Consider the following 26,448-nt stretch of genomic DNA (forward strand, 5'->3'; position numbering starts at 1 on the left):
ATTACTAATATACTAATTAAGTTATTACTGCACTTTTATCAACAATGAACATATTGCATGAAAACAAGCAATTGAAGATACACAACATGCATGTATGCAGGCCAGAGTAGCCTTCTGCTGTAGAGTAGCCATTCTCTGCTGTACTGCATCATGGCTCGCATTGCCTCAGGGTTGGTGAGCATCTGCCTCATCTCGAGGTTACCCATCTGTAGTACAGTACAGGTGTGCAATACAGGAAACCAGTACACACCAGCACAAGGAAGTGTCACACAGGAATACAACAGTGTGTACATTCAATAAACATTACAACAGCGCTAATTAATTTTATCACTACATGTTTATATATAATTATATACATAATGACACTTGTACAGCAACTCCAAGCTCAGCACATACACAAGTACTAGAGGGCAGAGGCAATACAATTATACATGTAACTTCAAATCATGTGACTCACATATAAACTGCACATTCAAAATAATTTATAATTATACTTTCAACAATGAACATCGCATGAAAACAAGCAATCGAACAAAATAAGATACACAATATGCATGTAATTGTTAGTCACACGTACAAATTGCATCTTAGCAACAAGTAATTTCACTGAATTAGTCACTGCAGCATTTAGATATCCTCCAGACTCCACAAGAGGTGTGTGTGTGTGTGTGTGTGTGTGTGTGTGTGTGTGTGTGTGTGTGTGTGCGTGCGTGTGTGTGTGTGAGGGCGGCATGCATGACCTAAAAGTTAGTCACATGACGTATCTCTGAGGTTGGCCTGTCGGTTGTGGAACCCCATGTTAGCAAGCTGCTCCAGTTGGCTCTGATACAACACCCGATCTGCATCATGGCTCGCACTGCCTCAGGGTTGGTGAGCATCTGCCTCATCTCAGGGTTACCCATCTGTACTGTAGTACAGTACAGGTGTGCAATACAGGAAACCAGTACACGCCAGTAGTATAGCTATGAATTCAATTACGGAAGTGTATGTGGATATGAAAAATAGAGCACATAATACACAAGTACAAGGAAGTGTAACAGGAATACAACAGTATAATTATGTACATTCAATAAGCGGCATTACAACAGCTGCTAATTATTTTGATCACTACATGGCTACATCATGCATGCACATAAACACATACCAGAGAAGGTCCGACATGCATGCACAAATTCACGTAACCGCAATGACATCAATGATCTGATTCGTGCACGCATGTCAGACCTCGTCTGAGCACATGCATACTATAGAAGCCAGGGGCAATGCAATACAACATGTACATGCAGGCTTTCAACTTTAAGTCATGTGACTATACTCACAGCTGAAGGGAGGCATGACATCACGTGCAATTTGAATTGCAATTTGAATTTCATAGTCCAGCACACGTGATGTTGTCGTACCTCCTTTGGCATACATACAATACCTCACAAGTGTATATAGTATACCCATCATTTGTGATGCTTGTCTGGCCTGCAGAACAGAGATAGAACAGTACAATTAATTAATTGAATAAGATTATAGTACACATATACACATCGACATCGTGGCCTAACAGGTGGACGCACCATCTCAGTAGCCTGGGGGTTGCCGGCAAAATGGCTTGCTGCTTCGTCTATGGCTACCAAGATAGTCCAGAAGGTCTACCAATGGATACTTACTTTAATAGTCCAACATGCTGTTTCTAATGCAACACTTCAAAGCATTTATCACATTATCCAATCTACCACAGAATCCATACAAGTTGCTATGATGGTGGCAACTCAGAGAGATGCAACTTGTTACATTCCTGTTCACATGCACATGGCATATTAATTAATACCAGCATTTTTAATTTGGCACTCCCAATCAAGATGGCTACTAGTGTGGAGTTGGAGATATTAGAAGCAAAGATAGTAGAACTTTCTGCACAGTGTGCACAACTAAAGGTAATTTAATCATTGCCTGCCTGTATGCCAGCCCCCCTCCCTATGTGGTCAACATGACAAACTTTGCTCTGGGACGTTTGGGTATATTTTCAGCATTCTGTAATTAATTTCGTAAAAAATTTAACTGCCTTGACTGTGTCGTATGATTTGTTTTGTAGATAACGGATAAAAAGACAAGTTTGATTAACAGTGTGTTTCTCAAATGGCAAAACAGAAATTAGACGAGAATCACAAAGAATATCCTGCCTGTTGTCACTGGTTTGCACTAGAGTTGTATAACCTACATCATACACTCATCGATCTAGATCTAGAGAATGGTGTGGGTGATATAACTGTTACATTTCTAGAGAAAACTTACACCATAAAAAGAGTTCGCCTGAATCGATGTGTCAAAGGCATCGAAGCTGCTATTGAGATTCATCACCAAAAAGAACCGCATGAAATTGTGGGAGTAAGAAGTGAACCCTCGATTTGCTCCGCTGAACTCACCTACACGTCATTGTATTCCAGGGCGCTCGACAATTTTCTATTTTCTGAAGATTTTTGTGAAGGAGCTAGTCTGCATCAATTTCCGTCCAGAATAAGGAAGGACCAACAATCAATTGAGAGATCAGACATAACGGTTGTCTCGTTGCCAAATTTAGTGCCCATCATGTGTTCGGATATCAAAACTACCGACTATGACACCTCCGTTAAGGAAACGATACTGTACGGTGTCAATTGTGCGACTGTACAGTTTGGCGACTATAAGTGGCCATTGTTACTAGGAATGCCTGGTACTCCTTCTGAAACTATGCTTCAAGTGTATATGCCAATTCCTGATCAGTTTTGGAGATCAACGATAATAGAAAGCACTCCCGATGATATGGCCTTTCTTTGTACACTGTTTGTTGGTGTTTGGTACCTCCTCAATCCAGATGTAGAGTACGCTGATACATCACCAGAGTGTTACTGCCCTCGAAAGGATGTGAAGTATGAAGTAGTAAGCAAAAACAAACCCTGGATCGTAAAACAAGGTGACAAATGCTTAAAAATATTTGATACGCAAAACGATATGGGAACGTGTGTTAATTTGGAATTATTGAATGATATTGGCCTCAGTTATAAGTGTCAATACCTGTCGGTGGTTTTTGATGATAGTCCGCGATTTTATAGTTGGAGATACTGTGCCAGATGTAAGCTCCGACATTGCTATCTTTAAAGGTGCACTGCAATGCTTGAGGAGAGTGCATGAATGTGACTATATACACGGAGATGTGAGGAGTAGTAACATTATCTTTACGGCTGGCGGTACAAGTCATTTAATCGACTTTGATTTGGCCAAAAAAGTTGGTTCTTTTTACCCTATATCGTATGCAAAACTCAACATCTGTGAAAGACATCGTACAGCCTATAGCTCTTGGCCAATGAAAAAAGAGCATGATGTGCACTCCATAAAGTACATCATGTCCTTTTATTTTCCTGGAAAGAAGTCCGACATAGATAGTTGTGATACTATTGATCAGTTGCTTAAAATGATCGAAGAAAAGAGTGACTAAATGGACATTATGATAAGTATAGTAGATATATTAATTATGGTTACATCTCACTCTGTGTTGCTATTGGATTAGCTGACTCAGCATTAGGCGGTCATGTGTTAATTAATTAAGTAGTAATTTAACATTGCACCTGCCATTAATTAACTTTGATCATTATAATCTGATACAGCTGACATGGCTACATAACTATTTATACGAGAAGCATGCTCACATAATTATGCTAATTAAATTATTACTGCACTTTCATCAACAATGAAAACAAGCAATTGGATACACAGCATGCATGTAATTGTTAGTCACACGTACAAATTGTATCTTAGCAACAAGAGTTAATTTGGATAAATAATTTCACTGAATTAGTCTGTTCACTGCAGCATTTAGATCCCCTCCTGACTCCACAAGAGCTGTGTGTGTGTGTGGGGGGGGGGGAGGGGGGCAAGATTAATTAAGTGTAAAAATATTCAACAATCGTCGTTAATAATAAATTATCATACATGCATGTACACAAGTGTAGAGATATACACGTATGTAAGACACTGCTATCACACTGCAGAGGAGGTCCGTCCGACAGTAGTGTAGTTCAAGCAATTAGCCTCAGCAAAAACATACAATGTGGGCGGATAATTATTGCTCAATCAAAGGCTGAGCTGTACTGCGTCTGATCACACTGTAACCACCTACAAGCTAGTCACATGACCTACCTCTGAGGTTGGCCTGTCGGTTGTGGAACCCCATGTTAGCAAGCTGCTCCAGCTGGCTCTGATACAGCACCTCTGCTTGTGCCAGCTGCTGACTCTCTACTGGACCTTGACCTACTGGACCTTGACCCCCTGGAACTTGACCACCGGCCAATGCTTGAGCCATCATTTGCTGTAGTAAGGGATTAGGGGCTCCCCCTTGCTGCTGTGGAGTGGGTGTGGTCCCAGAGCTAGTGGTAGGTGTAGTGGTGGGCATTCCCACACTGTGTGTGTGTGGAGTGGGGTGGGTGGGTTAACATCCATGACGATGTAATACACCTGTACAGAACTTCACAATATCATATTATCAGGCTATAAATTATTCAATAACAGCAAAAATTGGTGTTACTGGCTGTCTAGAGGTCACATGACTCACCCTCCTGCAGGCCGGAGTAGCCCTGGTGCTGTCTGCTGTAGAGTAGCCATTCCCTGCTGTATTTGCATCATGGCTCGCATTGCCTCAGGGTTGGTGAGCATCTGCCTCATCTCAGGGTTAGCCATCTGTGGTACAGTACAGGTGTGCAATACAGGAAACCAGTACACACCAGCACAAGGAAGTGTCACATAGGAATACAACAGTGTGTACATTCAACAAACATTACAACAGCGCTAATTTGATCACCATGTTTACAGTTTACATCATGCCCCTACAAGCTGAGCACACACTAAAGGCCAGGGGCAATACAATTATACAACACGTACAAGCTTCCAACTTCAAATCATAAAATAATGGTGACTATCAAGGACAAGGCATCTAGAAGAGGTATAACAACTCATATGCTGGACTATGGAATTTCGAATAAACGTGTATCTAACAAAAATGCTGACATTGCAATTTTAGCGTTTTTTCCTGCACGTTAATTGAAATTTCATAGTCCATGCAAGCACACGTTATGTTGTCATACCTCCTTTGGCATACATCTATCCAAATACAATGCCTCACAAGTGTATATGGTATACCCACCATTTGTGATGCTTGTCTGGCCTGCAGAACAGAGACAGAACAGTACGATTAACAATAATTGAATAAGAGAATACCACATAGAATACCGTATAGCGGGTAATTTTCGGGGGATAAAATATTCGTGGTTCAGCAATATTGAGACATTTCGTGGGTAATATTTTCGTGGTTGGAGCTTGAAAATTACCCTCTATACGATAGTACATTGTACTTATCAAGAGTAGATCAACACAAAGTAGATCAAAATGTAAGAATGAGAGTAGTATATACTATACACATAGTAGCATGGTTGCTACGCTAACAGGTGGACGCACCATCTCAGTAGCCTGGGGGTTGCCGGCAAACATTGGGTTGTTCCTAATCATCTGTTCCATCATCTCAGGATTGCTGGCCATTCTCTGCATCGTCTGCTGAAACATTGGGGACTGAGGGAGAGGGAAAGGATACATGTAAGCAATCAGTATGTACAATAGAATTTTTGTAGGCTAATAAAATATTAAGATCAACGTTAAAAGATTACACATATTTATTTCTACTTTATATATAGTACCTGCATCATTTGAGCCATAAGTTCAGGGTTTTGAGCTAGGGGATGCGCTCCCATTCCAGCCCCGCCCATCATCTGACTCATCATGGCCGGATTCATCATCTGTGTAGGAACAAAAAGACATTATGTATGAGCAACATACAATTACATACAATTACGAGGTATGTATTAATATACATGAGAAGGCATACAAAAAAATCATTAACTTACTGAGGGGGGTCCGCCAGCCCCTCCTCCAGTGGTAGCTGGTCTGGTGTTGGAGCCTGAAGTGGTGGTGGTTGTAGTTCCAGGAGGTGTGGCAGTGGGTGGAGCCCATGGATTGGGTAAGGGGTCAGTGTTGGTAGTGCCTTGAGGTACAGAGGCACCAGGATCCGGGGAACCTGTAGTAGTGCACATACTGCGTAACTGGAAAATTTGGCGGGGGTATTATATTTGGCGAATGAATCGACTTGGCGTTTTCGTAGCTACTACAGCGACGACGTTGCATCCACCGGAACTTTAATTTGGCAATCTTCGGTAAAGTTCGCCAAATTTTGGTACAAATAATTATTACACAATACGTAGTAGAGATTCCAGTTGTAGCTGAAAGAGTATTGGTAAATGCACAGCTAGTCAGAGTGTATTAATTTTGTTTGAGGAGAAAACACAGAAAAGTCTGCACACAATTAACATACAGTGTTACTTACAGTAGTGTGTGGACTGGATGGTGTACATACCTTGCTGCTGTGAGAAGAGAGCTGAGAACGGGTTGTTCTGCATCTGCTGTTGAAGCTGGAGAGAGAACACACACGGTGATGGATAATCAAACCACACCCTCTTGGTAGGGACTTACTGACTCCTGAGCTGCGTCCATCATCGGCTCTTGTATCTCCGTGTACATCCTGGCCAGAGCATTGAACCCCCCAGGGAGGCTCTGTGGAGGGGAGGGGTCAATTACAAGCTCTGTATAGCGGGTGTATTTCGAGGGCATACACAGACCGTTAGAAAGGTTTTCGTGGATTTGAATATCAGCTTTTTTGCATAAAAAATGCATAAAATATTTAATTTGTAGGTATAAATGTCGTGGTACATGCTTAATCAGTGAAAACTGCAAACATTTATACTCTCAAAATATACACGCTATGTAATCCATAATTAGAATAACAACAACAAAGGGGGTACCCTTCAGCTTCTAGGAATGTGTGTTTGGTTGCAAAACTGCTATTAATGGATAATAATGATGCAGCCTAGACAACGAAGGGGCTACGCTTAGGAATTTGTGTTAGGTTGCAATACTCCTACTATGATTCATGACTGCTGACAATAACAAGGGGAATACCCTTTGTGTTAGGTTGTAATGGGTAATGATCATGCAGCCTAGAAGAGCCATTAACACACATACAGCGTCGTTTCCTTGAGAAGCAAGAGAAACTGAAGCTACTGTAATGTAGTTACTTACCTCGATGTTAGAGAGCTGTCTGTCCTGGGACCTCATGAGTTCCCTCATGGCCGCTGGGTTGCGTGTCATCTCAAGAGCCTGCCTCATCAGTTCAGGATTGTGGAGGATGTGAGAGAGCTCTGGGTTACGCTGTGTGTGTGGGTGTATGTGTGTGTGTGGGGGGTGTATGTGTGGGTGTATGTGTGTGTGTGTGTGTGTGTGTGTGTGTGGGGGGTGTATGTGTGTGTGTGTGTGTGTGTGTGTGTGTGTGTGGGGGGGTGTATGTGTATGGGGGGGGGTTGAATGAGTGAGGTACACTGTACACACTGTACACACTGTGAGGCTAAATACACGAAACCTCATGCAAATTGAAGCAGTTCTACAATAGGACCTAGATCTGAATATACAATGCAAGATCACTTCTGCAGTATAAGGATGAGACACAAGTACATACTGAAAGTGAAAGGCAGCCATAATTGGAGATTACCTCCATAAGCTGTTGCATCTGTGGGTTAGAGGTGAGGACAGACTGCAGTGCCTCAGGGTTGGAGAGGAAGTTCTGCATCATTGGGCTCTCCATCATCTGCTGCATCATCTCAGGGTTGCTCTGGAGTTGCTGTTGTGTGTGTGTGTGGGGGGGGGGGGGGTTTAAGGGCCTAAACACATAAATTATGCTTGAAAATGGACCGTGATACAGCCTACATACAGAATGAAAGCTTTACTGTATGATGTACAGTGGACATCCTAGGCTCAGTTATGGTAACACAAGCTCAATTAGCACAGAACATTTGAGCAATTTTTTATCAGACCTGTTGCACTTGTGCCATCTGCTGTTGAAGGTCTCCCTGGGGGGCTCCAAACATTCCAAAGGGGGAGGGGCCAGGTACAGCTGTGGATTGTTGAGGAGGGGGAGCAGTACTGGTGGTGGTGGTGGTCCCTGTTGTTGCAGCAGGGGGCGCCTGAGAGGAGCCACTCCCACTGCCAGCAGCCTGTGGGTGTGTGTGTGTGTGTGTGTGTGTGTGTGTGTGTGTGTGGGTGTGTGTGTGTGTGTGTGTGTGTGTGTGTGTGTGTGTGTGTGTGTGCATGCAGTTACTTCCTGTACAGAACTCAACAACAGTAAGTAAGTCCCTTGGGGTAATTATCATTGCCCAATAGATAATACAGTGTCAGTAACGACGTAAAACACAATGTAGATCAGACATACGTACAGTGTTAGCGCACAAAATACTGAGTATTTCACAAATTGACAACTACAGCATTTTACTATACAGAAACATTATGGGATACTGACCTTATTAGTGGAGGAGCTTGAGCGGACCACAAGGTGAATAGTGACACCATCTTTGATCCCCTGTTTCTCAAGGGTCTCCTCTTCTTTGAGGATCTTCCCGGCAAAGATAAGGCACTGCTGTGGCACGGGGGCATCCATAAGTTTACACAACAGCTCTTTTAACTGTAGAGAGAGAGGGGGGGGGGCAGGATATAATGTACATTCAGTGAAAAAGTGATGATTTCATCAACTCAGACATGCAATGCTCCCAAGCTTTTGATACAGTTATTGAACAATTACACACCATTAAACAACTGTGATCATGGCTTAGATCACAGCCAGCACACCATTTATAGCATACACATACATGCAGTACAGTGCATCATATGATCAACTCTTTTACCTGCTTTACAGTACAATCCACAGGCACTTGAATCGATTCTTTCTTCTTAGTGGTCTTTATGCTCAAGTTGAGCACCTTTGAGTCTTCATCTTTGCCCGAGTCTGTCGTTACAGGTACGTCTTTAGCTTGGCTATCTTCCGCCATCTTGAAGCTTGGCAATAATTAATGTGAATGGTGACCTTTGACCTCTGAACAAGAGTCACCTTTTGGTCTCGTGAATCCGCCGCACTTCAGTATGCGGCTAATTCATGAGACACTAAACAATTTTTTATCACTGAAACATGAGATGAATTATAAACATAATGACAGAATGATACTAGCTAGCTAAGGGGCTAAGAGTTGCTAGATATAAGCGACACACATTAATTATTTGAGGCTGGCAATGATTCTGTTCGTGTACTCAGTGCATGAGGCCCCTCCCCCTAGGTCCCTCGTCACAAACTGCAGGGGAGAATATAATGATGTCATGATGAAGGAAATCTCCATAAAACAGAAAACAGAAAATGTATCAATTTAGATCAAAGACTCTCACTTGAAAGGGCAATAATTATACAGCCTTCAGGACTACAGAAGACAAACACACATTATACAACACTCACCTTTCCTTCACGTATGGTCTCTAAGATGGCTGCCTGGATTCTGTCAGCGTGCTGAGTGAATGAGAGGTGATGTAACATCATGACGGCACTGAGAAGGAGTGCTGTAGGGTTGGCCTTGTCCTGCCCTGCAATGTCTGGTGCCGTCCCATGAACCTGGCAGGAGGAGGGGGAGGGATCAAGACATCATGAATAATTCAATGACAATGAATTGAAGTATCTGTAGTCTTGCAGCACACATATCTACTTTTAATCGTGAAAACGCACAACTTTAACGAGCACTCAAAGTTAGCTATCAAAAACAATCCCATAATAGCCCCTAGAATGGAACATTTTAATCCGAAATAATGCATCAATAGTAGGTATTTCAAAAAGGGCTACAAAATGCATCTGAAAATGCAACAATCTTAATAGTGCTGCTATGCTATAATCGTATAGAAAGTGAAATAATTATACATATAATTATTATGAGTATATACTCACAGCTTCAAATATGGCGACACCGTCAGCCCCGATGTTGCCGCTGGGAGTGAGGCCCAGACCACCCACTAGTCCGGCACACAAGTCACTGAGAATGTCCCCATAGAGGTTGGGCATCACCAGGACATCAAACACATGCGGACGCTTCACAAGCTGAGGAGATACAAGTAGTATGGAATCACACACAGTATAAGTATGAGTACATGTAAAGCATCGAGGATACTGTACGGGCTGAAAACTAGAAACAACTGTCATTACTTCAGCCCTAGAAACCAACAAAATAGAACTGAGGTCCTCTTCATTAGAAGCCAAAAAATTAATGTATTCAGAGTTGGCTATTCATGAATCATGCTCACATGACATCAAAGGGATGCTCACATGCAGACAGGCAGTGTCCAGATACATGTCCCTGTACTCAATGTCTGGGTACTGGCTGGCCACCTCTGCACAACACGCCAGGAACAGTCCGTCGGCTCGTCTCATGATGTTGGACTTGTGCACAGCTGTCACGGATTTACGACCAGCAGAGCGGGCATAGTTGAATGCAAACTCTGCCACTCTCATGGAGGCTTTGTGAGTGATGAGCTTGATGCTCTGTACCACACCGTCTATAACCTGTGTGTGTGTGGGAATGATGTAAAAATTGACAAGCATACTCACTACCACTAGCTACCACACTCCGTCTACAACCAGTGTGGTGTGTGTGTGTGTGTGTGTGTGTGTGTGTGTGTGTGTGTGGTGTGTGTGTGTGTGTGTGTGTGCGTGGGTTAAAACTGACAAGCATTCTCACAACACTAGCTACCATCACCTACGAGTGGTATACTGTACAGATATCAAGGAGATCACTCAAATCAAGGGACTGCTAACATGGTGGTTGGTAAGATTACACACTATTAGTGACCTCACACCTCGTGTTCTATGCCACTGTACTCTCCCTCAGTGTTCTCCCGGATGGTGACCAGGTCGACGTCATCATAGCCAGTCTTGTAACCCTCAACAGAGCGACAGGGACGAACGTTGGCATACAAGCTGAAAACCCTGTACCAGATAATCAGAAACTACCTAATTACAGCAATTATTCAAGACTGACATATATAGCCTCCTCCATAGGCCTCAACCAAGCAATTAATAAGAAGAGGAAGTAGACGTGGGGACAAGGTTAGAATAACATGTCATATTTATTGCTTTGTACCCCTCAGTGCTTACCTGCGTAGAGTGAGGTTGAGAGAAACGGATCCCTTTCCTATCTGCGTCTCTAGTGGTCCTGTGTGTGTGTGTTTGTGGGGGGGGGGGGGTATATTATGATTAAAGGCGACGCTCTTGATCACCCAAAGTTGTTTTGAGTATATTTAGTGTTGCTAAACCAGTCCGTACCTTTGAGTCCAATTTTATTCCTCTCCATGGATTGTATGACGCCCTCAGGCACTGTCACTCGTCCGTCAGGAGTCTTGACCGGGCTCACGTCCACAGGCTCCCAGGTTATGGGGGCATCTGCTGCCTCAAACACCTTGACAACAGCCCTAGAGATCTCAGGACCGATACCATCACCTTCGATGAGAGTAACACACTGTGAAAAAACAATAAATTGTGTCCATGGTATTAAATCGTGATGTAGATCTATACACAGAGTGCCTAGTAGGCCTACATTGGCTTCAACTTACTTGTGTACTGCTTGCTCTAGCCAGTGAGCTTCTTGAGGAGAGACACACTCGTCGTAAAACTGGAGAGAACATATTTTGCTAGCCGGCCAGCTGTCGGAAGGTGGTTGAGAGAGCCAAAGACACAAGTGCTGGATGACCATAACCAGTTCTGACCCTTGTGCAAGGACAATGCTGACACTGAAAGCTTGCTGCTCTAGAAACTGGTTGCAACACTCCAAACTTCTGTTCAGAGCCATGAGTGGTGGTGCAGACTTGCTCATAAACGAGCCTAAGTACAGTTGGCTGAAAGAGCTGGGCCTGCAAGCTGAAAACCCTGGAGTCTTTGATGGGACATGGCACGCCAATGGACCGGTAAGTTTATATCTAGTCTACCTTGAATAACCTGATCCTTTCTTTTCAACTCATAGATGGTGACGTCCATTTGCCCTGCTAATGCAAGGCCCATAGCTCGTGTTCAAGAGGTTAGTGTAAATGGTACACTATTGCGTCTAATTGATACATACTTTTTCCTAAGGGCTCAATTGACGAGTACAATGCTGCTGTGGACAAAGGCAACGAAGCGTGGAAAACTTGGAGAGAGGTATGTATGTCTTTTATCTATCGGTAGGTGTATGTCAAAAATTACCTCTCTCTTTACAAAACAGAATATTTAACATGCTTACTGACATGATTGGGGTTGCATTCCGGGATTGCCTAATCCTAATTAACAGTTACCAGTCATGATCCGGCTCTAGTTTACTTTTAACGCTCCCACCCCACTCCCTTGGCTGCAGATTCCGGCCCCCCAGAGAGGTGAGGTGGTGAGACAGATTGGAGATGCTCTGCGTCAGAAGAAGAAGCTCCTTGGCGACTTGCTCTCCCTGGAGGTGGGCAAGATTGCCGTGGAGGGTGCTGGGGAGGTTCAAGAGTACATTGACATGTGTGATTATGCCGTGGGGCTCTCTAGAATGCTCGGGGGGAGGGTGTTCCCATCAGAGAGTGAGTGGCCTCTCATTTCTTATCATAATTATGTATAATTTTTTCTCCCCTCAGGACCTGGTCATAGTCTAATGGAGATGTGGAATCCAGTAGGCATTGCTGGAGTCATCACGGCCTTCAATTTCCCCGTGGCAGTGTTTGGATGGAATCAGTGTCTTGCCCTCGTCTGTGGGGACTGTGTTCTTTGGTGAGTGGGTGTGAGTGAGGCCATACTTGGGATTCTGTAGCTGTTTGGTAGCACTACAATATGGTTGCTTACATGTAGATCAGTGATTGCTTTCGGGCCCAAATTTTCCATACTCTCGGAGCTAACTTTGAGAGACCATACATGTAACTTGAGTTAGGAACGTCCAATTCAAAACTATGTAGCTCTTTGAAATTACTGTATGTACAAATTGAATATGGTGTGTGCATATTTTGTAAGTGTATAGCTAACGTACAGTTGCTTTGAAACTAGTCTACATGTATGATTACAGTAGGTTACGTACATTGTGTTCTCTGAGGGTATTAAGCCGTACGTATCATCCCTACAGGAAGGGCGCCCCCTCCACCCCTCTTGTGTCAGTGGCCATCACTAAGATCGTACAGAGTGTTCTGTCGACCAACTCCCTACCCCCTGCGATATGCACCACTGTGTGTGGGGGGTCTGAGATCGGACGAGCAATGTCAGTGGACAAGAGAGTCCCTCTGGTCTCATTCACAGGAAGTACCAAGGTGAGGGGTGGGAGATATGAATATGCAAAAGGTTATTCAAATTTCCGAGAGGAAAGGTATATAAATCCATAGCTCATTTTGGGAGCCAAATGCTTATTCACCAGCTAAATTAATGGCTGTCAAAGAACGAGCAATGTTGAGTGAACATTTTTTGATGTTACTATCTGCAGGTTGGGCAACAAGTGGGCGTGGCAATACAGCAACGGTTTGGCAAGCACATCCTAGAGTTGGGTGGCAACAATGCGATCGTGGTGAACGAAGATGCTGACATTGAGATGGTGGTGAGGTCTGTACTCTTTGCCAGCGTGGGTACCACTGGACAACGCTGCACCACCACTAGGAGGCTGGTAGGTGGGGCTTAGTAGGCAAAGTCTTTATAATAGCCATCTTTTGTTACCATTTGAACATCCTCTGTCTGTGAAAACGAGTATCGTCTTGTATGCATACATACTTTATTTTATGCTGTGTATGTGTAAATTCTGTCCCTCAGATACTTCACGAGAGTGTCCATGATGTCATAGTGGAGAGACTGAAGAAAGCGTATGCTCAAGTGCCCATTGGTGATCCCCTCGATGGTGAGTCACATGATTTGTTATGTGCAACCAGGTATTGATCACATGACATGCTGCAGATGGTGTGCTCTACGGGCCTGTACACACGGAGAGATCTGTGACAATGTTTGAAGAGGCTGTGCAGGAAGCTCAGAAACAAGGAGGCACTATCGTCTATGGTGGGAAGGTGCGATACAAACTAATACAATACACCTATTCAGTTAGCATCCTATAATACGTACATGTACATGCCATAAATTGAAATTCTCTACAAATTATTCTAAATAGATAATTATTTTTGCAAATTCACAAGTTGAAATCGAAACCTATGTCACCCATACCTTTGCAAATATTTGATTGTAAATGTTATAATTCTAATCCCGTGCAGCGTATCGACAGAGAAGGGTTCTATGTGGAGCCTACCATTGTGACTGGACTAGCTCATGATGCTGATATTGTGCAGAAAGAGACTTTTGTTCCCATTCTCTACGTGCTCAAGTTCAAGGTGAATGGTAGCCAATCCTTTCCCCTTAATAAATTAATAATGGTAGTAAAAGGTAATTGCCTGTAAGTAAAAAAGTAGATTACATCAACCACCTTCCGACAGCTGGCCAGCTAGCAAAATGATATTTTCTCCAGTTTTGTAACAGACACTGGAAGTCACGTTACTCTCCGCATACATCTGATACACTGTATGCTTACGTTCCATAACCTCTTTAGAGTATCGAACGTAGGCATAGAAAGCTCTTTTGCTGTTTAAGTAAACTATAAAGAGTCAACTGCCCCCTACACTTTTTCATTATGTACACTCATGTTATGTTGTGGCTTACTCCACTTCACAGGATTTCGAGGAAGCTATCTCCTGGAACAATGAGGTGGAGCAGGGTCTAACAAGCAGTGTCTTCACTGGCAGTCTAGACAAAGTGTTCAAGTGGCTGGGACCCAGTGGCTCAGACTGTGGCATCGTTAACGTCAATATCCCCACGAGTGGGGCGGAGATTGGAGGGGCCTTCGGAGGGGAGAAGGCCACAGGGGGTGGGCGGGAGTCTGGGAGTGATGCGTGGAAGGGCTATATGAGACGCTCCACATGGTACGTGTTGTGTGTGGTCCTATTTTTGTGACATGCAATGCTGTTATTGACATGTTCTCTTCTCTCTCTTCCAGCACTATCAACTACAGCAAAGAGCTACCATTAGCACAAGGGCTTAAATTTGAATAGACTCTTGAACCTTAATTTGACTATGGTTAATTGTTATTGAATGATATTTGTTTTTCTGAATGAACTCTTGAATGAATTAATTATAATGGTTAAATAATATATAATTATATGCGCATTCTTGAATAAATTTAAAGTAACGTAATTGTTAATAAAACGATTCATCTTCTACTGAATAATGAATGAGATCATGGTCAATATGTAGATAGTCTAGTAGTTGTTGCATGGTAGGGGGTGGTTGGTGGGTGGAGCTCTCTAGCAGACTCTGGGCAACTTCCTGGGACACCTCTCTCCACTGTTGAGTCAGCACATCCAATCCTTGATGCTCAGGCTGCATGAGGGAAGAGAAACACAATACAATAAGTTACAGCCAGCTCTTGTATAAGCACAATCATGCAAAAAGCTGCAGCAATGAATCTGCAAGTATACAAAATAAATATTCTGCTTTTTGACAAGTAGCTAGGTACAGCTATAGGTACATGTATGTACAGTGGAACCCCTCTATAACGGACACCTTTGGGGAACAATGTTTTGGCCTTTATACAGAGGTGGCCTTTGTTGAGAGGTTGTTTTGTACACAAACTGTTCATTTGGGACCTGGGTGCCTGGCCGTTATATAGCAACTGGCCTTTATTCAGAGGTGATTGTTGACAGAGGTTCCTACTGTATGTATAATGAATAGCCTGATAAAAGAGTGTTCTAGAGTAGATCAATCTCACGTACCTTGGTGCGATACATCTTCACCATTCTCAGTTTCCTTAGTTCTTCTTTGCGCTCTTTCAGTCGAGTCAGCAAGGTAGCCTTCTTCTCTGATAAGCGCCCCAGCTCTGTACTCGAGCTACCGTCTTCACCACTGAAGTCAAGTGAGCCCTTCACAGTATCCATGGCTGCATCAAGTTTGGGTCTCTTCTCTCGTCTGTCTTTGATGAGGGGTGATACGAATCGTGATTGTGATCTCTTAGGACCTCGTTTGGATGCCCCAGGAGTTGACCCTGCAGCGCAGGCATTGGGTTGCATAGTTGACGGTGGAGCAGACAGTACTGAGTGATGGAATAAAACTAGAAACAAATACCGATGCAAAACAAAAATTGACAATTCATACATCAAGTCATTATGTAGCTCAGTTCAGAAAATTTATATGTGTATATACTGACCACACTGATGGCCTCCATCCTTGAGCCAGTAGATTTTGATTTGATTTTTGCCTACAGAAAGAGTCCTCCCGCCCAGTCTTCCTCTCTCCACCAACACCTTCAGTGATTCTGACAAGCCATCTTTGAGCTCCTCTTTCTCCCACCAGACCTTTAGCTCTTCTTCTTGGAGAATGGGGCATTTGACCTCTCTAAAATGCTCCAGCAGCTTGCTTTCCAATGGTCCAGGTGCTGCCATGTTTGAGGCTATGTTGCTTTGGCAAAGGTTGATGAACTAAGTAAGAAGTTACTGTTTTGCTGCATGCTAGCCTCTGGCCTCGATCCCACGCCCAGGCCTAGGGTTTTGGGAAAAGGTCGTGTATGGAGGGCAACACAATCAAAACTACAGTGGAACAACCTCCCCTAATAAAGGCCAATTATAACTGCCAGGCACCAGGCACCCAGGTCCCAAATGAACACAAAACAACCTCTCAACAAAGGCCACCTCTGTATAAAGGCCAAAAGGCAAAACATTGTTCCCCAAAGGTGTCCGTTATAGAGGGATTCCACTGTAGTAGCATAGTAATTGGAATGTAATGTTTGCTGTCTCTCCAAATATGCAGCCATCATCAATTAATTTTTGCAAACAATATTATCATCTTTACTTTGTTGTCTAGACAGAATTAAGAATCTGCATGTGCACTCGATAGATGCCATAATGAATGGGATACGCCAAACATGGTAACCATGCAGTAATTTTAGTGGTTCCTATCGTGCCTGCAGTGCATGTATGTAGACTACTTCTAGACCCAATACCCCACTACTATAGCGGTGACACCACCACCCTTTCATTGTACATCTACGATCTGAGTAGAGGACTTATCACACAGATAGGCTAGATCAGACCAGTATCTTAAATATCATGCAATTCTGGCAATCTTTTCCATTAGTCAATTCTATAATTATAGCTATACCTATCATCAGAGTAGATATTAAACCATGACATTCGGATCCTATAGCTATAGTGAAAACAAAGGCATGAGTATATTGATGCATGCAGTCACAATGTAGGAAGCTACCTTATCTATTCAGAGGTTAGGAGAAGGAATGAACATCTGTCTATAGTATTATTACAACAAAACCATAATTATTTCAACTGATGCACACACGATGATAAAAGAAGCAGTATATATACATAAACAGGTAGGTGATTGCGTTTGCCTCAAAAGTTACTTTTCTTTTTGGCTTTGTCCTTGTTGGTGGTCATCCCTGTAACATTCTGCATGTGCATGCATGGTGTGTGGTGCATATATAAACATAGAGTTGAGTTGAATCAGTGTGAGCAATGGTAATCCGGGCATTTCACAGCAATCCAAAATGCATCATACTATGGGTACTATATCTAGACTCCCTCCCTCCTCAACACATGCAGATGCAAATTAAGACCTTACATATCCTTCCTATATAAAGTATGCCTAGCTAGTTTGGTATTCTTGTAAGCAGTAAAGTCTCTCAATAGGTCCTCGTCCATTACTAAGGGGCAGCGCACACACACGTACCTTACAAACATGCAGTGTTGAGCCTGCAGCTGCATGCACAAGTACAGGGGGAACAGAGATATGACAGTGTATTGCACCAATTAAAGCTGCATGTGACAATCAGTATAACATAACTAAACAGCTGATGTATCAAATGGTGCATGACAACCAGTGGTCAATTGACATAACGGATCATACTGATAACAGTAGCGATGGTCAATAAGCGCATGCGCATTGCGTATTGCGTACGTCAGCAAATCCATTTCAGGCACATGGCAAGAATATCTGTGTATCTACCACATCTAACCTAGAACCAACGCTTTTGACCATCTAAACAAACTGTAAGTGCCAACAATAAGCTAGTGTCTGTATTGTACAATGGTGTTTCGTTTTGTAGAGTGTTCTATTCAGTGTCAATGGGTGTAAACACAGCAATTAGTGTACCAACGAATACATCGCGTGTGGGTGTAGGAAATATAAATCTGTATTTATAGCAAGTTGTTAACCAGTGGCGTCGCCATGGCAGGGTTTCATCTAGGATTTTAAATTGGGGAGGGGAGGGGGAGCTTGAAAAATTGTAGTTTATTGCTTCACATATCAGGAGCCCATAATTACTCCGTGCGTGTGCAGCGGTAGAGTGATTGGTGTATGTATGTGTGCGTGTGGACACAAAAATGAGCTGTTAGACATGTTCATGGACTGCTTTATACTGCTAAGAAGCCTCCTAGTATGCATGTTCTGGGGCTAGGATAAGCAAAGCAACAACCACAATAAATACATATACCTGTAGCTATATATAGCTAATGTGCTAGTTTACGCTTCTTAGCTTTTGCTCGCTTTTATTTGACAAAGAAGCTTAATCTGCCTCTACAGTAAAAACTGGATTATTGGCGCTTACTTGATGATAAGCATAGCTTTATTTTATGCAGGTTTTTTGTACTCGAATTGAAGCGCTTTCCAATTATGCGAAGGAAATTAGTGAAAATTTAGATCAGCTATCTATGAGCTAGCTAGCTTGTACAGTGCAGGATAGCTATATAGCTGGTGATATCCATCTGGAAGGACGCTCTGGGCATGCTGTTACTTTAAAATAAATAAATAAATAAATATCACTGATCATGCTGAGAGAATGTGAAACGTATAGATGAGGTCAGACTTGGACCCTGTTTGTTCCAGCTCCTGGTCAATATGTCTGTATACCATAATAGTATATGATATAGATCCAGTTAGGGTTGCCTGCTTGCTTACTTTCTAGCTAGTATAACCGTATAGCGGGTATATTTCGAGTGTATGGCCTTCGCTGTTTTCGCGAACATTTGTATGTATGCGCTAAGTCCACGAAAATTAAATCGGCAAAATCTTTTCCAACAGTCAGTTATATGGTATATGTATACGACCATAAATAATAATTTTAAGGCTCCGAAAATGTGTGTGATATTTATTTATGCAATGAAGTTATTTCCTTGATTAAACACAGCGATTTCAATAGGACTATACAGGCCTCGACTAAAATGCTGATTTAATTGTGCGATAAAAAATAAATTTGCGAAATGGATGCCACTTGCATAAATAGCAGTAGTTAGTACTATCACACACTGTGTGCGTACATGTGTGTGCGTGTGTGTGTGCGCGTGTGCGTGTGTGAATATTTCAGGCCTAGGCACTAGTATAATTGTTCCTTAATAGCAATGCTGCGCATGAAGCTCCATGCAGCTAATCTATACAGCAGGAACTAACACATATGAATATAGTATCTATGGATTAAATATTGGAAAAGTGGTGTTATATCTTCAGCTACATAATTATATCAATCAAATAATTAACTCACTCTATAGACTTTTAACTAGTGGTAACAATCTGTCTGATTCTGTAAATACGTATACACATCTCTTGTAAGCTGCTTCCCTGACTAAGTGTATATAAAGCAACCCACTAAATAAACACATGGATTGCATCATGTGACTTTGTACCTCTTTCACTTAGTGGTCACGACATTTACACATTCTTCCATTAGTATTCAAGCATGATATGTGTGTATCAAACATATTATCATGTCTTGTGCATGGAACTTAAGCCGGACGCTCCCTTTACCTCATTCACTTAGTTCATGACACATACAGTATGTGTCATGAACTATCACATTGAATCAGAATAGCGCTTGCACAAACTAATAATTATGTGCACCCCATCCATACTAGACAACGTACATATAAAAGCAAACGTATATATTACTTTGCGAGCATCAAACATTAGTGAAAGGCCCTTGACCACTATCTATACTACCAGGCCAATAAACTGCTTGCGGCACTCATGCCATGTATATACTCCATAACAATAATTATAATATTAACAGGTACGTGCACCAAAGAAAGAATGCTGCGTAGTGCAATTAGAACAACCAACAGAGCAATGGTTGCTAAAAGTGAGTCACATCAATTTATGTGCACTTAAAGCTATCAAACTGCTATACATTTTAATATGCACAGGTGCCATCACAATGCACCAAATAAAGATCAGGGCAGGTAAGTCACTATACGCATAATTATATACCTATGTTACAAGGAAGGTATTCGATATAATGGTTCATGAGCTATATCTGTTTTAATGAAAACACCTCGGGTGCTGATGCCTCGGTGGATGTGTCAAAGTTACATAACACAAGTGCTGCAAGCTGTGCTGTGCTAATGCCTCTCGCCATGTTTTGCTTTCGCTCAAAATTATTGTTATAGAAGAGGTAATTATAGTTTTCTTTGTTATTATTATGTTGTATATTAAATTATTATTGAATACAATTGTTGACAATGAACTCCACACATTATAGGAGAGGAACTTAATGGAAACAGAAGCCTAGCTATCTGATGGGTTGATAAATGGGCTCAAGTGGCATATACGGCACCGGATGTAGGTGTGGAGGGGAGGGGTTTAGGTTAGCAAAGGTAAATTTAGGGCGTTTCCACATATCCACTGCACATCCACTGCCGTATAAGCCAAATGATCCAAATGATTTTCAAGGATAGAGGCAACTGCATGTTATTGTAGATGTACAATGTAAAAGTTTAAGTTTGCATTTCCTGTTAATGAACACAAAAGTTTAGAGAAATAGTTGTGTATCTACGTGGTATAGCATTGTAGTGTTTCGTGGTTCACTAGGACCTCATGAAAAGAAGAAGAAATTATATTCTGTCTCAGAATCTCACACAGAGATTGAATGCGTATGCGCAGAAGTATATCCGCATAGGTTAAAGTTCGCAATGGCTGCTGCTCTCTGGCAGTACAGCTTTGCAACTCTTTTCTGACTCTTGTAGCTAACAAAAAGCTAGCGCTTTAGTGCAAGGCTAACTCATAAGTTGAATTGAAACTTTATGCGGACAGATTATGCTACGAAAGATTCTGAAGAGTCTGTAACAGCCTTCACTGCATGTAAGTAAAATTAGCCATAACTGGAGAACAAAGCTTTATAGTTTGCAAATCCAGGAATAAAAAAATCCAAGAGAACGTGGCTATAGAAGCCTATAGAAACTGTTAGTTTTCGTCGCATTGCAACCGTTGAGCAGTTACAGCTGGAATACACACACAGACAGACACAGTCAGCTTTATCTTGTGCGGCTACGCCTCGAGGCATAATGAAGTTAGCTATGTGCTAATACACACAGTCACGATAATTATCGTGATGAATTTTTGCATTTTGCTGCATGCATGTAAGTATATATATAATCACAGGGAAACTCAAAGAGTGGGAAATAATCGATCATGATTGTTGCTAAAAAAGGATGCCAAAAGTACCAAGTATAAAATGAATGGCTGCTGCATCAGTAGAGCCTTGCAGCTACCAATAGCTAGCGTTCTAGTGCAGAGCTAACTACTAAGTATAGAGTAGGAACACTCTGTGTAGACAAATTTTGCTACGCACTCTTCTGAAAAGGCTGCAATAGCATTCCAAGTAAGCAAACTAGGCATAACTCGAGAACGAAGCAGCATTATTTGCAAGTCCACAAAGAAAGTGACTAGAAGCCTATAGAAACTTTTGCTTGCACTCCATTGATCCTCCATTGAGCAGCTGTAGCAGTCTAGACGCACACACTACCATATATCTCGTTTGCGCATGCGCACACCGAGGCGGCATAATTAAAGCTTGGAAATGGTTAACTCACCGGTGTACGTTATTACTCGAGGCACGTGAGCGGCCACGGGTATAGTAGCCTGTTGGTTTGTTACCCGATTGGCAGTTTGTTTGTGTGTGACATCTGAGTCTGCTCATGCACCTGGCTACCATAACACTGCGTTAACAGCATGGATAGCCTTCACACAACAAGTAATTCTGATGTTAAAGCTTGTTGTCGAATAAAAACGAGAAAAAGCTAAGAAGCTTGAACTTGCACGTACGTACGTCGGCAGTAATTGGGTGTGCCGTTGTAGACCATAAGTACTTGGGGGTCCTAAACTCCCAACTGGTCGTATGTTATGAGGCAACCTTCAAACTCACGTCACGTAGACAGAAATAGCCCGACTGTGCCTGACGGAAAGTCGGGTTTCAAGCCTATGTCAGGATTTGTCTTTGCTGCAACTATAGTTGCAGCCCAAATCAGATTGCAGCATTTCTAATGTGGTCGGTATCACGTCCGGTTGCGCAACCGCAAGCAAGGTAAAAATTGGTTAACACCCACTTCAGAATAATAGCTGTTATCATCGTGTTAAATAATGCAGCAAGACATCCTGACATAATAGGCTTGAAAATCCGACCTCCCGTCAGGGATGGCCGGGCCATGCCCAACTCTATGTCGGCAGCTAGCTAACTACAAGCGGCCTTTATTTGAGGTACACTACGTATTTACAGTTGTAGTGATCCCGTACCAGAAACAATGGAACAGGGTCACTAAAGTAGAAAGCTAGAATTATGATTGTTGCTGTTGCTTCCCCACCCCCGCAGGAGCCATACATTATTTCATGCAGGCTGCCTTTGTTGTGATCCTAGTTCACAATGCATGTACTATATACTAAAACTCCAATCTCAGCATGCCTCTTACTCCTGTTACTTGCTTGCTTAGCCAGCATTTATTGTATAACACTCTTTTGGTTGTATACACCTGTAGATCATGTGAACAGCCGAGGGTTAGCACGATGCCGTGCTACAAGTACGGTGACACCGGTACCAAGTAAGTCATGCGCATGTGCACATGATCATACCATGCAATAGTGTGCTATAATTTATGTCACTGACACTTATGCAGCATGCACAGGGACTACTGCAGTGGTACCACTCTATCCAAGAAATATAGGTAAGTCATGCATTCATGCATATGCACATAAACTATACCGATAATAGTGTTTCACTTTTTGTGTTGCCTGATGTGCAGCTGGGCCTATTATTACAGAGGCTCCAAAAATATACCTCGTAGTGGCAGCTGGTAAGTCAGTATCACCATGGCCGGCCATGTCTGTTTCACAACATCAATCTATATATACATACTACATACAGTCATAGCTGTTGGTGTTGCGGTTGCCGCAGGGGTATTCCTCTACAAGTCATCTGGAGGCAGAGACAGGATCTAGGGAGAACTTAAACTAATTTCCTAGTCCGACAAAGAAAACTATGCACTAGCCAAATTCTATTGTGCACTTGAGTACTATAGCCATTTGTTCACACAGGTTCAGAACAGTTAATTACCATTCATCAAGACAATTAAGAGTTCATAATAGAAGAGAGAGAGAATCGAACTCTATAACCGTGCATCAGATGTATATAGGTAAAGTAACGTGACTTTGGTAAATAATATTATTGCTGCCTCGAGGCAAGTAGCGGTTCCGGGCGTTTGGATTGATCAGTTAACAAGCAGGAAGTCACGCTACTTTCTGGTGCAAGGTAATGCTACGTTCGATACTGACTCTTTATTAGCAAGTTGCATGGCTTGAATCATTAAGTACAATGAATAATTTCAGCAGCACTTAAGCGGTCGACATAATTTGTACATCGCTAGATAATACAGAATCCGCGTAGTAAGACACCCCATCCCCTCATCTGCTCCTGGTACTAGATATGTTTGAATTGTTAGCATCATTGAGCATTGTTAGCATCGTTTACTACTAGTATAGAGAGCAGCTATAATCATTTGCAGTATGTTAGCTTAGCTAGAATAGCTAATTTTCTTTGTATATCTTCACCGTGAACACACATTCCTCTGTAAAACATTATGAGTCATGACCAATCTCCTCTGAGAGAGGGCATGCAACAGCAAAAGAGCAGAGTTCAAACATGGGCGGATAAATGTGTGAATTTGCATGAGTGCAAGAACTCTGCTCGCTACGTGTGCTAGATAGTGAGTTGCATGCCCTCTCTTCTTTTATACGCCCTTGGTATATACTGTAAGAGCTAAGTATGGTTTGAGATAGTGTTGTTAGCGGTGGTTCTAAAGGTAGGAAGCTACTCTTTAGTGACACATTCAGTATGGTATTTGTGGGGTTCTTGTGGCTATGCAACATAAAGCCTTAGTAATGAAACCACATAAGGATAACGTACACCTGCAAGCACAGACTTGTATGGGGTCGTGGCCAGGGCTGATAAAGAGAAGAGGGCATGCAACAGCTTGCGAGCAAAAACTGTAAGTGGAATTTAAGTACAGTAATGAGATTTCTGATTTTGTGTAAAGTACATGTGCAGATTAGCTATTAAATGCAGTTTTTACTCGCACGTTGGACTAGTAGTGAGTTGCATTCCCTCTTCTTCTCCTTGCTTGTATGCATGGATACTAGAGTAAGTCGCCGAACTCTGTCAGACATTAAATTGCGTCAGGTAAAGTTAGTTAGCTCTAGCAGTGTAGTTTGCCAAAAACGGGGGTCGGTACGTTCTGCGATATTTTTTCCAAGTGATCACTGTTCCAACTGAAAGTGACCTGGCCTATCCTAGTTATAGTTATTTAATACATGGCCATCTGTTAGAGTGTGAAATTAGTTTGGATCAATCTTGTTTTGTTCTGCATTAACAACGTGCATTACAAAACTTTTTACCTGACGCACTTTGATGTCTGATGGAGTTCAGTGACTTACTCTAGTGCTAATATGGGCCCTTTGCGATCCTTCCCAACACATGAATAAGTTTACTTCCAACTGAGGCTGCATGCATAGCCACTATCTAGACCCGCAGGAAGATTGCAAGAAAAGAAGTCACTGTATGTATCTACAGGTTAAACATGCAACCTGTCCTTGGTCAAAAGGTCAGTCAATACAGCACCCATATTAACATGTTAATAACAAGCAGGAGCAGGAAAACTGTACCCAAGAAAATGTTCATCAAATAACTATGTAAGTCCTAATTAAAGTTGGTATAGTCTACGTTACATACTTGTGATTCATCTGACATTGAAGTGACTCACCTATATGGAATAGTGTGTCTGTTGGTAATTGGTTGGGAATCTCATTCTTCATGCTTGATCTTTAGGGCCTTAATAGGTGTACTACAGTTTATTACATAATGTGGGAGGAAGCCATCACACATGCCACATGACCAGCCTTAAAAGTGAAGCCATTGTTTAATACAAGATGTTCATAGACTGATATAGCCTCGGTCCCAGGCCGATTTTTTTTTAATAGAACGAAGTTGAAAAATACGTAGGCGACCTAGCGTTCAATTGGAGATGGATCGGCCTGGGATCGAGGCTAAGACTGATAGAGCACATTCACCCCGTGCATTGTGCATTGAGCTTCATCGCACAGCAGCAAACAGATTACGGTAATGACCTTATGTATCAGAAATCAGAAATTAATGATCGTGAGCCGCCTAGAGATCAATTTGTTTTTTGCTGCCTTCAATTATCGCCTATAAGTTTCAACTGTAAGTAGCCTATTACTTTTCAACCATGCACTGTCTCATTGAGCAGAAGCAGTCCATGAAAGTGTATATAGTTTGCTCAAACAGCAATCACTCATTCTCTACACCTGCTGACGGGGTAATATGGGCCGAAATATGGATGAATAATATCATAATTATTGTACACACAAAGTTCACTGGATGGCCATTCAGATTGAATTGCGAGAAAGTGTAAAATTGTGCATGCATGCCCTCCAATAAGCATAGCAATAAGCAATGACTGTTTGGAGGTAACTAAATCTTAGAGGTTCGCGGTTATCGAACCCTTTTCAACAACTGTACACAGGTAACTCGAGTCTTGTTTGGAGAGGTTCGCCCTTTCGGAATCACTTATTGTAGAACTGCATATGAAACCCAAAAGTATTGTGGAAACTGCACTCACCTTGCACTTGTTTCGAAGAAGACACTATCAATAAACTTGTCAGGACTGGGAGCCAAGTAAAAAAATAATAAGGGTCGACTCTTCTGCACTGGAGAGAGAATTGAAGTTTGTTTGGATGCCTGTACTACATGTATACCATTTTGCAGATCTAGATTTGCTGACTCTGCAGTTTTGATTGTACTTTGCAGATTGATTTACTCATAGATATAAGAAGAGCCTATACAGTTTTGATTATCTGCAAAATTTGCAGATTGATTGCTATAATATTAAGCCTGCAGTTTTGATATGCATTTTACAGATTGACTTGTACACTCCACAGTTTTAGTTTTCGTCACATTACAGGAATACACTGACACACACCATAGACAGTAGCATACACACATGCAGACACTTTACCATATTCCTGCGGTTATGCCTACGAAGCATAATAAAAAGCAAATCTGCTAAAGAGTTATAGATAAACCAAGATACATGTACTGTACACTCCGACAGTATCTTAGTGACAATCAACAAACAGAACACGACATTTAGCACTACCATGCT

At 42.1% G+C, this 26,448-nt stretch overlaps 6 protein-coding genes and 1 long non-coding RNA gene across 22 annotated transcripts; 4 read left to right on the forward strand and 3 right to left on the reverse strand.

The window, feature by feature from the left end:
* Positions 1 to 411: 411 nt before the first annotated feature.
* On the reverse strand, positions 412 to 8,979 carry LOC135339022 (ubiquilin-1-like). Of its 5 annotated transcripts, XR_010395813.1 has the most exons (15): positions 8,799 to 8,977; positions 8,417 to 8,578; positions 7,935 to 8,114; positions 7,613 to 7,741; positions 7,147 to 7,275; positions 6,541 to 6,621; positions 6,425 to 6,479; positions 5,919 to 6,088; positions 5,712 to 5,810; positions 5,476 to 5,586; positions 5,165 to 5,185; positions 4,577 to 4,701; positions 4,165 to 4,424; positions 3,733 to 3,867; positions 412 to 540 (listed from the first exon to the last, which is right to left on the reverse strand). XR_010395813.1 is itself a non-coding variant. In XM_064535125.1 (14 exons), the coding sequence occupies exons 1-14, from the start codon at positions 8,940 to 8,942 to the stop codon at positions 3,812 to 3,814; spliced, it is 1,722 nt and encodes a 573-aa protein (XP_064391195.1). In that variant the 5' UTR covers positions 8,943 to 8,977; the 3' UTR covers positions 3,705 to 3,811. The 5 variants fall into 5 exon arrangements, 4 of the variants coding, with proteins under 4 accessions (XP_064391196.1, XP_064391198.1, XP_064391199.1 ...); XM_064535125.1 differs by lacking the exon at positions 412 to 540 and having other exon boundaries at positions 3,705 to 3,867; XM_064535126.1 differs by lacking the exons at positions 412 to 540; positions 3,733 to 3,867; positions 4,165 to 4,424; positions 4,577 to 4,701; positions 5,165 to 5,185 and adding exons at positions 580 to 907; positions 1,320 to 1,470 and having other exon boundaries at positions 8,799 to 8,979.
* LOC135339046 (uncharacterized) lies at positions 1,748 to 3,549 on the forward strand. The gene is made up of 2 exons (XM_064535155.1): positions 1,748 to 1,925; positions 2,084 to 3,549. The coding sequence occupies exon 2, from the start codon at positions 2,128 to 2,130 to the stop codon at positions 3,124 to 3,126; it is 999 nt and encodes a 332-aa protein (XP_064391225.1). The 5' UTR covers positions 1,748 to 1,925; positions 2,084 to 2,127; the 3' UTR covers positions 3,127 to 3,549.
* A 64-nt stretch (positions 8,980 to 9,043) lies between the features above and the next one.
* On the reverse strand, positions 9,044 to 11,665 carry LOC135339040 (probable isocitrate dehydrogenase [NAD] subunit alpha, mitochondrial). The gene is made up of 8 exons (XM_064535149.1): positions 11,536 to 11,665; positions 11,249 to 11,441; positions 11,081 to 11,138; positions 10,783 to 10,912; positions 10,253 to 10,489; positions 9,878 to 10,027; positions 9,398 to 9,550; positions 9,044 to 9,239 (listed from the first exon to the last, which is right to left on the reverse strand). Exons 1-8 carry the CDS (start codon positions 11,605 to 11,607, stop codon positions 9,165 to 9,167), a joined length of 1,068 nt encoding a protein of 355 aa, XP_064391219.1. The 5' UTR covers positions 11,608 to 11,665; the 3' UTR covers positions 9,044 to 9,164.
* On the forward strand, positions 11,659 to 15,057 carry LOC135339025 (alpha-aminoadipic semialdehyde dehydrogenase-like). Its single transcript, XM_064535133.1, has 12 exons — positions 11,659 to 11,886; positions 11,943 to 11,996; positions 12,050 to 12,115; positions 12,309 to 12,513; positions 12,568 to 12,700; positions 13,047 to 13,227; positions 13,398 to 13,574; positions 13,718 to 13,802; positions 13,859 to 13,965; positions 14,167 to 14,283; positions 14,621 to 14,868; positions 14,943 to 15,057. The coding sequence occupies exons 1-12, from the start codon at positions 11,668 to 11,670 to the stop codon at positions 14,995 to 14,997; spliced, it is 1,647 nt and encodes a 548-aa protein (XP_064391203.1). The 5' UTR covers positions 11,659 to 11,667; the 3' UTR covers positions 14,998 to 15,057.
* On the reverse strand, positions 15,023 to 25,143 carry LOC135339052 (swi5-dependent recombination DNA repair protein 1 homolog). 8 transcript variants are annotated; one of them, XM_064535165.1, is made up of 6 exons: positions 25,030 to 25,089; positions 24,177 to 24,256; positions 17,684 to 17,769; positions 16,149 to 17,403; positions 15,718 to 16,034; positions 15,023 to 15,325 (listed from the first exon to the last, which is right to left on the reverse strand). In XM_064535165.1, exons 4-6 carry the CDS (start codon positions 16,381 to 16,383, stop codon positions 15,143 to 15,145), a joined length of 735 nt encoding a protein of 244 aa, XP_064391235.1. In that variant the 5' UTR covers positions 16,384 to 17,403; positions 17,684 to 17,769; positions 24,177 to 24,256; positions 25,030 to 25,089; the 3' UTR covers positions 15,023 to 15,142. The 8 variants fall into 8 exon arrangements, with proteins under 8 accessions (XP_064391235.1, XP_064391239.1, XP_064391240.1 ...); XM_064535169.1 differs by having other exon boundaries at positions 17,684 to 17,712; positions 25,030 to 25,083; XM_064535170.1 differs by lacking the exon at positions 24,177 to 24,256 and having other exon boundaries at positions 15,718 to 15,986; positions 25,030 to 25,134.
* LOC135339064 (uncharacterized) lies at positions 17,912 to 23,358 on the forward strand. 3 transcript variants are annotated; one of them, XR_010395815.1, is made up of 7 exons: positions 17,912 to 18,003; positions 20,016 to 20,084; positions 20,149 to 20,396; positions 22,753 to 22,815; positions 22,891 to 22,938; positions 23,017 to 23,067; positions 23,139 to 23,358. XR_010395815.1 is itself a non-coding variant. In XM_064535190.1 (6 exons), the coding sequence occupies exons 2-6, from the start codon at positions 20,036 to 20,038 to the stop codon at positions 23,142 to 23,144; spliced, it is 324 nt and encodes a 107-aa protein (XP_064391260.1). In that variant the 5' UTR covers positions 17,912 to 18,003; positions 20,016 to 20,035; the 3' UTR covers positions 23,145 to 23,358. The 3 variants fall into 3 exon arrangements, 1 of the variants encoding a protein (XP_064391260.1); XR_010395814.1 differs by having other exon boundaries at positions 20,149 to 20,184; XM_064535190.1 differs by having other exon boundaries at positions 20,149 to 20,184; positions 23,017 to 23,358.
* On the forward strand, positions 24,184 to 26,311 carry LOC135339073 (uncharacterized). 3 transcript variants are annotated; one of them, XR_010395832.1, is made up of 4 exons: positions 24,184 to 24,258; positions 24,840 to 24,958; positions 25,228 to 25,385; positions 25,810 to 26,311. It is a non-coding gene; the product is annotated as an uncharacterized LOC135339073 (long non-coding RNA). The 3 variants fall into 3 exon arrangements; XR_010395830.1 differs by lacking the exon at positions 25,228 to 25,385; XR_010395831.1 differs by lacking the exon at positions 25,810 to 26,311 and having other exon boundaries at positions 25,228 to 25,801.
* Positions 26,312 to 26,448: the final 137 nt, after the last annotated feature.

Source organism: Halichondria panicea, chromosome 7 (genome assembly GCF_963675165.1).
Source record: "Halichondria panicea chromosome 7, odHalPani1.1, whole genome shotgun sequence".
NCBI classification, from domain to species: domain Eukaryota; kingdom Metazoa; phylum Porifera; class Demospongiae; order Suberitida; family Halichondriidae; genus Halichondria; species Halichondria panicea.